The sequence below is a fragment of the Eschrichtius robustus genome, chromosome 3, assembly GCF_028021215.1.
Source record: "Eschrichtius robustus isolate mEscRob2 chromosome 3, mEscRob2.pri, whole genome shotgun sequence".
NCBI classification, from domain to species: Eukaryota; Metazoa; Chordata; class Mammalia; order Artiodactyla; family Eschrichtiidae; genus Eschrichtius; species Eschrichtius robustus.
In genome coordinates this window covers 96,372,781-96,385,219 of record NC_090826.1, presented here as the reverse complement: position 1 = coordinate 96,385,219, position 12,439 = coordinate 96,372,781, and the positions used below count along the sequence as shown (strand labels likewise).

General features: G+C 41.9%; 1 protein-coding gene across 4 annotated transcripts in view; it reads left to right on the top strand.

Moving 5' to 3' along the window:
* Positions 1–2,936: 2,936 nt before the first annotated feature.
* Positions 2,937–12,439, top strand: part of SORT1 (sortilin 1) — a 69,523-nt gene continuing 60,020 nt past the window's right edge. For 3 of the 4 annotated variants that reach the window (XM_068540437.1, XM_068540435.1, XM_068540436.1), the window contains exon 1: positions 2,958–3,305. In XM_068540437.1, the coding sequence (XP_068396538.1) occupies positions 3,000–3,305 (306 nt within the window). In that variant the 5' untranslated portion in view covers positions 2,958–2,999. Of the gene's footprint in view, positions 3,306–12,439 lie in introns of all 4 variants that reach the window. The other variant, XM_068540434.1, reaches the window with a different exon arrangement.

Genomic DNA, 12,439 nt, shown 5'->3' with positions numbered 1-12,439 from the left:
ATAGGGAAATCTCATTGAGATTTGAAATGTACTATCCACAACATGGCTAATCCACGTGTGAATAATGCAGAATTGATTGTGTATTGTCTTCATTAACATTTGTAAGAAGTTGTACTCTATGATATCAAATTCTGATTGTTTGAATAGGCTGAATTCATATTAAATTTATACCAAATTTCCAGCAAAAAACATGTGCTTATATACATTTGGAAACTGCAATGATGGGAAACATTTGAGAAAACAGAATTTTGCTCTAGACACACACACACACACACATAAGGTAGGGAACTAAAGTTATATTGTCACCAATGTTCTGGAGACTCCTAGTGATTTTAACCCTGTTATTAAATATAACGTGATCATGAGATTAGTTTCCCTCGTGTTCACCTCTTATCAAATCCTAATAGAAAATGCCATTGAAAAATCCTATCTCAACTAATATTTGTTCAGATTTAACAAATTTGAGTACCTATGTACTATATGCCAAGTAATGTATTAGGCATTGGGGATAGAGCTGTGGTCTAGGTATGGTCTGTGCTCCCATGAAGCTTCTAGTGGGGAGAACTAGACAATAAATACCCCATTTAACTTAATGTAGATTAATGCAGAAATGGACTAAACATGCTGCTTTAGGGCAAGGTGAAGTTGTGTCTCTGAATCATGTGTATTATGTAGGGAAAAAACATATACCAAGGAATAAATTAGCTCTTAGCTTCAGCTTACACTGTACCGGTGAAACAAAAAATTTCATACCTTCTATAATTCCAATTATAGAATTCTTGAAAGAGATGGACTTTGGTTTTGTGTAGAGTTTTAAAATTTCCTACGAAGTTGCTTTTTGTGTCCGTTTAAATAGAATCAGAAAAATAATCTTATTAGCAAAAGCAATGGTTTTGTGATATGTAACTGCTTTCAATTCATCTTTCTGCCACAGAATTTATCTTGGAGAAACGTATGGTTTTTAGTAATAAGATAAATTTACATATTTTAGTTCTGCAAGTAAGGTAAGATCTTAGGTGTGGTATTTCACAAAGGAGATCTGACAGTGCAACTTTTGTATTTGGTGCCAGTGTCATCGACAAAAGTGAAATACTAAAATAATTCATTCACTCAAACATTTTCTCAGTTCCATATGCAAGGTACCATGTCCCCAGAAGCTGATACAGTTTGAAGAAGGAAACATATTCTGTAAACATACAATGATAACTAAAAGCAATATATTAAAAAGTGAAGGTACTGGTAATTCCAACAATTTGAGTTTAAAAGTGTATTTAGTAATTTCTCCAGGAGATGGCACTGTTGAGTTGGCTTTTTTCTTTTCGGACAGTAAGACAATAGACCATTCATCTTTGTGTCACCCAAACAAAGAAATATTCCTGTATAGCCCCTCTTCTCTCCCCGGCTAATCACATGCTACTGGAACTGACTGTCTTGTGATCTACTCCACAGTTGGCACAGATTAAAAAATAATCTATTAAAAAAATTATCTGACACACTGTAGTTAATGGAAAGGAACAAATTGTTCACCAGTTTTCATGGAGCTTTATTTTGTCAGTTCAGTAGCTGAGAACTTGGAATACTATTTTAGTGATTTTACCATCCTGCTCAGATGCCATTCAAAAATATTTTTCACTTGTCATGTCTTACTATGGTTGTTCTGGCAAAATGTAAATTTGTAAATGTAAAAAATGTAAATTTTTGTTTGCAAATTAATGTGACTAGAGGATTTTAATGTAAACCTTGGGTTCCGTGCACTGCACCATTCATTTTCCTCTACAATAAATATATTCTCATTCGGGTTTACCTGCAGTTAATAGTTAAAAGTAATTTTTAGTTGCTTTCTTTATTTGGGTGTAACGTGTTGTATACTTTGTGTCTTTCTATTTGTTCCCTTTTCTTCTGAACAACTGGCATTCTGAAGAGATGGAGTCAGTAAAGAGAACATCCAGAACTGGTTTTACCTGCACTGCATGTTCCAGAATAAAGTTATGGGTGTAGTTTCTGCGATAAAGGGAACAGCATAGGGGTTTTGTTTTATTTATTGGAGGCGGGATGTTAATTTAGGGGATATTATATATTGAAAACCAAACTTGTGCAGTGCACTCACTGCAGGGTTAAGGCACCCTGATAAATATGCATCTATGCAATGATCATGTCTAACTAAAGTCGGCACTGAGCCGACTTTATAAAAGGGGGGCAATTCTCTTGCCCCCTTTTACCTGCCCCTAATGCCTAAGCTACTTTCTAACTCCAGGAAAATCAATAAGCAACTCCTTCTTTGGCTTAACTCCCTGCATAAGAGGAAGGTGAGTGAGGAAAGACTTTTCCCCAGGCTTGCGTGAGTCACGGATGTTCTGCTGTCTGCCTCTGTGAGGCTTAGCCCACACAGTTCTCCTTCACCTTGTGTCAACAAGGCGGCTGCTTCAGCAGACAATGGGCGCTGCAGCGTGCGGGGGTCAAAAACCAGAAGCACCGGTTCATGACGGAGCCCCCCTTTTCCCAGCTGAGCAAGCTCAGGGATTCCCCGAGGAGATTTTCCAGGCGCTGCCACAACCCAAGGAATTTTAGGGGCGTCTCTGGGGGAGAAGAGGGGACCAACCCAGCCCCAAATTGAGGGTGCCAGAGGGAGCAACGAGGAGTCGGGGCGCCATGGAGCGGGGGCGTTCTTGTGAAGGAGAGAAGCTCCTACGCTAACTCTAGAAGCCCGGCCTCGGATACGCCGGCGAGGGGGGGATGACCTCAGCCGTCTCTGCCACGTTCCAGCCAATCAGTCCCGCATTTTGGCATCCTAATCCAGGACCCCCGAAGCCGGAGGCGACGCGAGCCAATGAGCAGTGGGCCGGGGAAGAAGGACAGGTGGCCAGCCTATGGGGGCGGAGAGGCCCGGCTGCGCGTATCCAAGGAGCGCCGGGCTCGGGCTCGGGGGTGTGGCGCGGCGCCGGCGGGGGTGGGCGGGAGCACCGGGCGGCAGGTGTCGGCAGCGTAGGCATTCGGCGGCGATGGAGCGACCTCGGGGAGCTGCTGGCGACCTCTCGCGCTGGCCCCACGGCCTCAGCCTCCTCCTCCTCCTCCAGCTGCTGCCGCCGGCGACCCTCGGCCAGGACTGGCTGGACGCGCCGCCACCGCCTGCTGCGCCGCTGTCGCGCTGGTCCGGCCCCGTCGGGGTGAGCTGGGGGCTGCGCGCGGCCGCGCCCGGGGGCCCGGCTCCCCGCGGCGGCCGTTGGCGCCGCAGCGCGCTCGACGAGGATGAGGACTGCGGCGGAGTCCGGGACTTCGTCGGCAGGCTGGCCAACAACACGCACCAGGTGAGCGGGCGCCGGGCTCGGGCACCGCCCGGACTACGAGGTGCCACCCGCGGGCCCCTGCCGGCCGGCCCGCGCACCCGGCTCCTCTTTCTCTGTCCGCGCGCCTCGCGTCCCAGCGGAGGAGACCCCGGCCGCTCGCCCGCCTCGCGGCGCCCACGCCACCTGGGCCGCGGCCCCGAAACTGCGGCGGGCGGGCGGGCCGAGTCGGGCCGGGAGAGCGGCCCCCGGACACCGCAGCCCGGGCAGCTGTGTTTCGTCACAGGGGAATCCGGCTTAGACTTTTACGGCATTCCTTTTTTTTTTTTAAGTTGTCAGAATCTCTCGAGCGTTGTTGTTTTCCGTCTGTATAAATAATTCGGATCCAGCAACGCTATACCCCAACAGGAAGGTAGGGAGTAATTACCTCTTAAGTGGTTGGAGAAGTTGGGGCTAAGCAGAAACAAACGTGTGTCCTCGCGGGGTCAGTACTTTCAGGGTGGGTAGGCGGGTGTTCAGAAATCCCAAAGCAATGATTAGGTTCCTGTGTGTGTTTTAATAGTTAAAGGAACAAGCTTGGCAATGGGGTGACAGCGTATATGTGATCTCTCTTACGCCTTCAACTTGACCTTCTATCATGGCATTGGACTCTGACCAGGATGTCTAGATCCTGTTGTAACAAGGTTTGCAATGGTTAAGAAACACATTGCAGATACTCTGCTTTGAGCTAGGTCCTAGTCGGACACTTTAAAAATTGTGGCAGTTCTGTTTCTGGGGACAAGCAACCCAACCTCTGCACACTACTGTGTTGACAAAGCCAGTTGTTGGCAACGTCCTGGCTACTTGCTCTAGATCAGCTCGGACATCTTCCTCGTGTTTTTTCTAGAACTACCAGTTTAATTGTTGCATAATGTATTTTCAATTTAATGCATATTCTCTCTTATACCTCTTCCTCATTCAAAGAGAGTTGCACATGGGAACAGAGGTGAGTGGCTAACTGCGCTTGTCTTCGTTGAACCACATTCTGTATCAGCCGAATCTCAGTCTCCCCTTGATCTTTCTCCCTCTGCCTGGACTCTACTTGTTACCTGTGCAGAATTCTGTGATCTGGGGACCCTGGGCAATTGCAGTCAAAGCATAAGCAGTCAGGGAGAACTCTTGCTAAACGCAGTCCAAACAGCAGCTGCATAAAGGTGGCCAAGCTAGTGCTGACGTGTGGGACGGGTTGGGTGCAGATAGGGCAGAATGAGAACTGGGAAGTCTTCCTGTTTGATGAGGGGGAAAAAATGTGTAGACTTCCATCTCACAGTGGAGAGTTGAGAAAGGCTTTACAACACCAGTGCCTAATTTATAACGGGAGCACTTCCTTCCTTGAGCCAGCCAGACACAGCATTCTTACTCCACATTTGGATTCTTCTCTTGCTGATTGATCTACCTTTAGGACCTGGGGCTACTCCTGGATTTATTCCTTTAGTCAGAATCTTCCCTGGTTGGTTTGAATTTATATGTCATTTGTAATATATTGATTTCTAAAGCAATGGTTGAAAAAACTGGCTCAGGGGGTTCTTAGGCCAGATCTACTCAAGAGCAGATCTGAAATCTCATTCTGTGAAGTCCACATGTTAATAAAAAAATCTTCCCTCTTCTTCTTTCATTTTATTTAGTTATTGTTTCCATTGATTTTTTAAACTTATTTTTTTGTCTTCTTTCATTGACCTCATTTAAAAGAACTGTTTTTGCATTTCTTAATCATCCATGGTTTCTTCAGAGATCCCATCCTTTTTGTAGCATGTGTATGTGGTAAAAGTGGAACCACTGTTAATAATCTTCACCTTAGAAATGGTTGACTAAAGCAGTTCTTAGTGGTGCACCCCCTTAACCAAGAACTGTTATCTAGTTGTCTGTTCTGCTTTTCTATTCCGTATTTTTAGAAGTCATAATAAATCATCCTGAACTCTGCTGAAGAGATCTGGTGTTGGGGGAGCCTTTATAAACAGTGTGAAATAAAAGTATAAGCATAACAGAACAACTTTTTATTAGAAATATTGTATATTTTTGTACAGCTGGGAAAGTGCCATTTAGAGTAGTTTTTCATAAGATGACAGGATTCAATTCCCAAGAAAAATGAAAAGTTCATTGTTCTCTTATTTGTTATAACTTGCTGTTCATGTCAAGCCACATTGCTTCATGTAGTCAGTGAACATGAATGTCCTCCAAAAGTCCAAGATGTGCTAGATACTGGGGGTGCCAAGATACAAAGAAGAGATAATTCAGACTGGAGAACGAAAAGCCTCAGAAAGTTTTAGCAAATCTCCTAGACCTGTTTCTATGGCTTATTTGGCTTTGTGAGAATATGTTGGTGTTTAACTAATCTTCTTAAGAAAGCAAAGTAGAACTAAAGCATGATAGTGCTTTTATAGTCTTCTGGTTTTAGGAGACCTGTGCCCTAATGACCTATATAACTCAGTCTCTTCACTCATGAAATCCAGCAAGTATGTGTGTGTGCGTATTTATAAATGATTTTTTCTTAGACTAATGAATAACCTTCCTTTTGCCTTTAACCCCAAACTCTTTTCATGCCACACGTTTAACTGATTCTTTCCTTTAAGTGCTTGGAATGTTCATGGCATGTATAACCTTTGTGCATGAGAGAAGTTGAGCAAGCCTAGATTTTATTAATGTTGGTTGCTAAGTTGGATTGCTTCCAAACATTCCTCCTCTAAGCACCCCTTTGAGGTTAGGCATGAAGCTCTGTCTTAAAGAAACAGATGAAATGCCTTGGTCAGAGTTATGGTGGTGGCTGACGTAATTCCCTTACTTCTCATTCCTGAGTTCAGACTATTTGACAATTTCCTTAAAACTTTTAAAATTTACGATTAGTAAAGCCAGGAATGTTGTTCATTCTCTGTCCTCCTTCTGTTCCTGTCATTAACTACTTCTTTACACATAACTTCCCAACTTCTACCCCAACATCAAAACATCTGGTTTCTTATATAAACAGGTCCTGTAGTGAGGTTGTGTTGTATGGGGTGTCAGCTCTGAGAAGAATGCGTGTATTTGTTTGCTGGTGCTGGCAGGGCTGAGTCCAGGCTGACAGGACTGAATGTGCCTGTTGGAGGCTTCAGGGAGCTGCCGTACTTAGCCTGTTGTGGATCTTTGTCACACCCGGAAATCTGAAGGTCAGTGCATTTAACTGCCCCGGAACTTTCTAACTGCCTCATTTATCCCAGTACCCAGCCTCTCTTCATACTGCCTTCCCCGCCACTCCCACCGTCACCCTGTAGTTAATCTTTCTTGAGTCCTGTTTCATCTGTTCGTTTTGGGGTCAAGGAATAGGAATTCTGTAGGATCTCCCTCCTGCTCCTGGTTGAGCAGAATGAGCAAAATCCTCCTGAGGACTCTGCGCCCATACAGTATATTCTTCAGACTTTTAACCCTTACGGGATGTTAAAATGAATTCTGTATTGGGGATTTCAGTTAGAAGTATCAGCAAAGTTGATGAAGTATATTTATCTGGGGAAAGGTTAGTTGTCATCTGAGGTTTGGTTGAGGTGAGGGTAGAGAGCTAGCCAGGTAGGACAAGTGGCTGAAAGGGAATGCAGGGTAACAATTAGGTAAATTCTCTGCTGACTCAAATTTTTGGTTCTGCGCATAGTGATTTTTAATTAGAAAATTAAAAATCACTATGATGAGTCTCCTGTTCTGGTCAATTTCTAATGACTATTTTCTTTCTGTAATGATAATAATAATAGGCTCCTCATCCTGCTGTTTTGATCTGATATTTTATGTTAGGTTCACATAGGCTATAAACAGCTTCTTTTGCACTCTGCCAATTTCAAATCAACTCTTGCCAATAAACGTTGGGTTCTCAGTGGGTGACTGCAGAAACCATGCCCCCCAACTTTGTCCTAGTTGGTCTGTTACTCATGTGGTCCTCACAGAAAGGGCAGTGCTTGAGGGCAGTGGTCAGATCAGGAGAGTCACATTTCCTCTTCTTCCTCCCTTCCTACCTCTCAAGCTGTCTTTACAGAAAGTGAACTGTGCTTTGAGACTGGAGAAATGAAGTGCAGATGTTTTATATGATTAGACGCTAATGTTAAGGTAGACCAGATATCAAATTTGACATGTAATTAAAAATGCAGCTTTTCTAGCAGAGGGCTGTGTGGCAATGGCTCCAAAAAAAAGATACTGCATTTGTAAATTTCTAAAAAAAAAATTTTCAGTTACCTTTTTATCTTTTTCTAACCAGTGTTTCTGTTGCATCTTGTACTCTTCTATTTAAACGCTTGGTGAAAACTTGTTCTTCCCACTGTCTACGTGGCCTCACTGATCTGTATGTAGGTGGTTTTGAGGAGTAATGGGGCTTGAGGAACAAACTGGTCAATTTCAGTCTGTTCTAGGCAGGGTTTTTTTTTTTACTGACACTGTAATGGTGATTGCAGTCAAAGTTGGGTTAGTAATATGTGGCTTTGAACTAGCTGAGTTGAATGAATCTTCATGATAGACGCTTCATACCTTTAGAGGTTGTTAGGTGAATGCTGGACATGTGTTTTTTGTTGTTTTGTTTGTTTTTGTTTTTTAAGATTGGGGCTATTTTTTCCTTCTCTGTCCTCAACCCCAGTCTCAGGAAACCACAGCAAAAACAAAATCTTCCATTCAGAGCCTGTGGTATTTTCCTGAGAAAGTTTTCTGTGAATGTAATTTATTTTCTGTTTTGCATTTCAGTATCTGGCCCTCAACTCCTCATCTACAGCATGAGAAGTTTTGGACTAGATTTAAAATGTCTAAAAAACTCTGTGATTAATATGGAAGAAGAGGAGGCCAAAGGTTGTGATCACAAACGTTTACTGGTTGATTCCAAGTTTAGAAGCAAATTGTGGCTGTTCCGCTTCCCAGTTGAACTTGAACGTAGCCTGAATTTCACATCTGGGGGTAATTTGTTACCACCTCCAGAGCTTGCTTCAGTGAAATATGAGTGTTCCTAAAGATAACAGGAGTATTTCTTTTTTCATATAATTGTGAAAGACATTTGACTTTTATTTTTTGGGAAATACTTTATTGTTCCTTGTTGGCTGAAAAAAATCTAATGCAAATCAAAGCTACTAGCTTGGATATTCCAAAAGCAAACCAAATAGATATCTAGCAGTAAATTTGTTTTTTCTTTTCCTTCCCTACAGTACTCTGCCAAAACTGGGGCTTTTTTTTTTCTTTTTGTCTTGCCTGCCTGTGTACTTGAAAATAGATGGTCAGCTTTCCATTAATATACTCAGCCCTATGCTAGTTAGAAACTTACATGTGATTAATTGGCTTGATTTATTTTCATTAGAAGAAAATGTATGGTTTTTTCCTTCTAGGGCTTATGAGTAGTATCCCTCTTATGTTTGCTTTTGTTAAGAGTTTTGCTGTTTTTTTTCCTGTATGTTCTAAAAAACTAAGTTCTAATATTGTAGTTGAGCCTGTTTGCAAATCTGGTTCAACAGTAAGATCACCATGAAGTACCAAGAGAAATTGAACTGGGAAGGAAATTTTTAACTGTACTTTAGTACTTCCCAGACAAGATAGTTCAGATCAAATGTTTATCTGGTACCTGCTCTTTGTCAAAGAGATTCACATCATAAATATGCTATATGCAAAATTCAAAAAAGACATCTTAAAACTCAGATTTGAATCCTGGCTCTGCTGCTTCATAGTTGTATGGTATGATCACAGACAATCACTTAACTTCTCTGACCTTTATTTATTTATTTATTTTAAACTGGAGAATCAGTTTTAGGATTATTTGGAGAGTCAAATGAGAAGTTTTATCAAAATGTTTTGTTAAATGTATCATGTAGATGTCTTTCACTTAAACACTTCTGGAGTTCTGGCCTGTGCGTAAGAAAGGTTAAACATTAAAAACATCCGCATTGATGTCATCTTAAGGATTTAGCTGTTCAGAGACGGCCTGCTGAGAGTTTGGAAGAATTTTTGAAGAAGGCATGACCACTGCAGTGCAGTGGTCTGGGAAAGCCTCATGGATGAAGAGAGAATCAAGGTGTGGAGGGAATTCTTAGGGAGACCTGTAAAGGCATGGAGGTAGGGAAGTCCAAGACATGCTCAGGGGATGATCAGTGGGGACTTTCTGTTGGGGAGAAGTAGTTGATGAGGAGTATGAAAGACTAAGGTTTCCAGGAAAACATAGAGTAAAAAAAGATAGCCCTTTGTGGGGGATGGAAAAAGAGGGGAGGTATGGGGAGGGAGTCTGCCATTAGGACTTACTGGGGAAAGTGTTTTAACAGGTAGTGGTTGACATGAGGCTAGAGCTGGATAAACCAGAGGTGGAAATGGGGAGCCAAGAAGAGTTATCCTTTTGGAGATTGACCATTACTGTGGTCTTGGAAGAGTTATGTCCAACAGGAGAGAAGAATAGAGGGCAGGGCCGATCATCTTTTATACTTGAAGTGCTCAAGGTTCCAAGAAACAATCCAGGACTCCTGGACCTTATTGAAGGAGGTTGTGAGCCCAGGCATGAGGAACCCAGAAGCTGTAAGACAGTGAAGCCCGTGAACAGATTTTTCTGAACATTTGTGAACACGGGTAAGATTGAATTCTTGCTGATAATGTGCTTAAGAGTTTGAATCATAGATTGTTAAGTTGATTAACTGGTCAGATCTCTTACCAAGAAGGCTAAATGACTTGCTTACAGGCCAAGAGCTGGGCGTAGAACATTTATGTCCCAACATGGTGCTGCATTTGGAAGTGTTTCATAGAGATATTTTAAGTCAATGCATTTGCTTTAGGGATAAGGCAAGGTTATAGACCCCAGTTGTAAGTCATGTAGTTGTGAATTCCTCTCTGCCCCTTGAGGTCATAGTTCCCTCAACAGAGCTCAATTAGGCTTTCTAAGCCTCAGCTCCCCATCATGTAAAATGAAGTATTATCATAAGGCTTCGAAGAGAAAATGTTTTGAAAACCTTGAATCCTACCACATATGTAGGATTTATGCCATTTCTTAATAAGCCTGTTGATGTATTACTGTGTCCATAGAGTCCAATTGTCAGCCAAATGATCCTGATAAATACCAACTCCAGAGGAACATGTGCATAAAAGGAGACAGATGAGGCATAAATGTATTCGGTTTTATCACTTGGCAGGGATGGGTGACAGGCTTGGGCGGAGGTGGCAAGAATGAGAGTGAGTCAAGATTGGCAGAAATGTAAGAAGCATATGTGTTCTTTTTTTTTTTTTAACCTTCATGATTACATCAAAATTTTAACTGGTTAATATGAGTGATACTAACAAGTGGTATTAATTGGAGTTCTTTGAGGTCGTGGTTAGGAAGGAATGTGATCTCAGGTTAGACCTGGATTCAAACTTCAGTGGTAACCAGGGACAGATGACTCTTAGTGAACCTTAGTTTTTTCATCTATAAAATGGATATACTAATACGTACCTCTTAGGGTCCTTGTGAAGATTAAATGAGACAGTGTAGAATTTGGTGTGTATTCATCCTTTATTGGATGTTTTTTATAATGATTATCTACACAAAGCTTCTAATGCATTACCAGTTAGATGCTCAGATATTTGTGTATGCCCTTAAATTTTTTTTTCCATAGCTGAAATATTCCAGGAGAATTAGTATGGGTACTCACAGGAACCAAATCTGTATTAAGAATTATGTTCTAGTTATGTCCTTGGACTTGGAGTTAAAAAAAAAATTGGGTATGGTGAGGGAGAGACCATCTATTCAAAGTGTCTTTCTTGAAGCTATGGGAGATGGAGGAGAAAATAACCCCACCATCATCAGATACCTGGTCATCTGGTTATAATAGTTTCAAGTATATATAGTTATTTACTTATAGTGTTAAAGAGCTTACAATTAAAAAAAATAAGGCTACTTATAATTCAATAACTATTTCTCTTCTCATTCATTAAGCTTTAAATATGCAGTTTTAAGTTGACAGCTCTAAAATAGCACTTTGCCTCTTTCACCCTGATTCATTAACTGAGCAATCACTATTAGCTTTGTATTCTATTGACCTCTGTAACGTTTTAAGAGATATTAGTGAGATGTGGTAGGTACTCCTCAAGAACTTAGCTTGGGAGCATGGCAGACCAGAATGTTAATGGAATTATTTTTTATAATGCGCATATATCTTTAAGGTAGTATATCAACACTTCCTGGCCTACATTAACTCTGCTCTAGTTGAAGTTACCTTCTCACCAGTCCCTTTAGCTTGCCATGTGCTGTGTTGCTTCTCCATTTTTGTTTTCATGGCATTCCTGCTGTCTGAATGCCTTTCTAGCTCTGCTTGTTTTTTTTCTGTTCTCTCCTACAACATTTAACAATGCCATGTAATCCAGCACTTTACTATATTATTCTATTTTGTATTCACCTTCATTTATTCAATTGGTATTCTCCAGATTATAAACACCTTAAAGGTAGTACAAGCATGACCCCTTGACTTCACCCTTTTGCCTCACATAGTGCTGGAGAAAGCGTAGTCGTTAAATGTATAGTCTGGAGTCAGACAGACATGAGCTTGAATCCTTGCTCTGCCGCTTACCAGCTGTGTAACTTTGGGAGAATTACTTAACCTCTCTGACCCTCCTTCTTCATCTGTAAAGTAGCAGTGGTGCTTTATATATCATGAGTGCTCAGTAAAGGTCAATATTATTATTATTATTATTCAACAACTTTTTATTGAGCACCTACTATGTGTTGGGCCTGGTACTGGGTCCTGGGAACTGATTCGGAACACAACAGACAAGATCCCTGCCTTTATGGACCAGTAGAGAAAATGGACATTAAACACATATGTAATTACAAATACAATAAGTACCAAGAAGGAAAAAAGCAACTACAGGAGAATAATTGACAGAGGTCCTTTTAGTCTGGGGCACTAGGAAGGACTTGCTGAGAAATTATTTAAACTGGTACTGGAAGATGAATAGAAATTTTCCTGTAGGAGTGTCCCAGACAGAGAGAAAAGCATGTCCACAGGCCTGGGGCTAGAAAGAGCGTGGTGCACCCAGAGGTCTGGAAGAAGGCCAGTGTGGCTGCAGCAGAGGGAGGCCGGGCTGGTCCCCACACCCAGTGGGGACCGGTGAGCTTTTATGGTCCAGTCAGCTGGCCACTGGCGCATATCCTTTCATCACTTTCTTTTCTTTGAAATGAG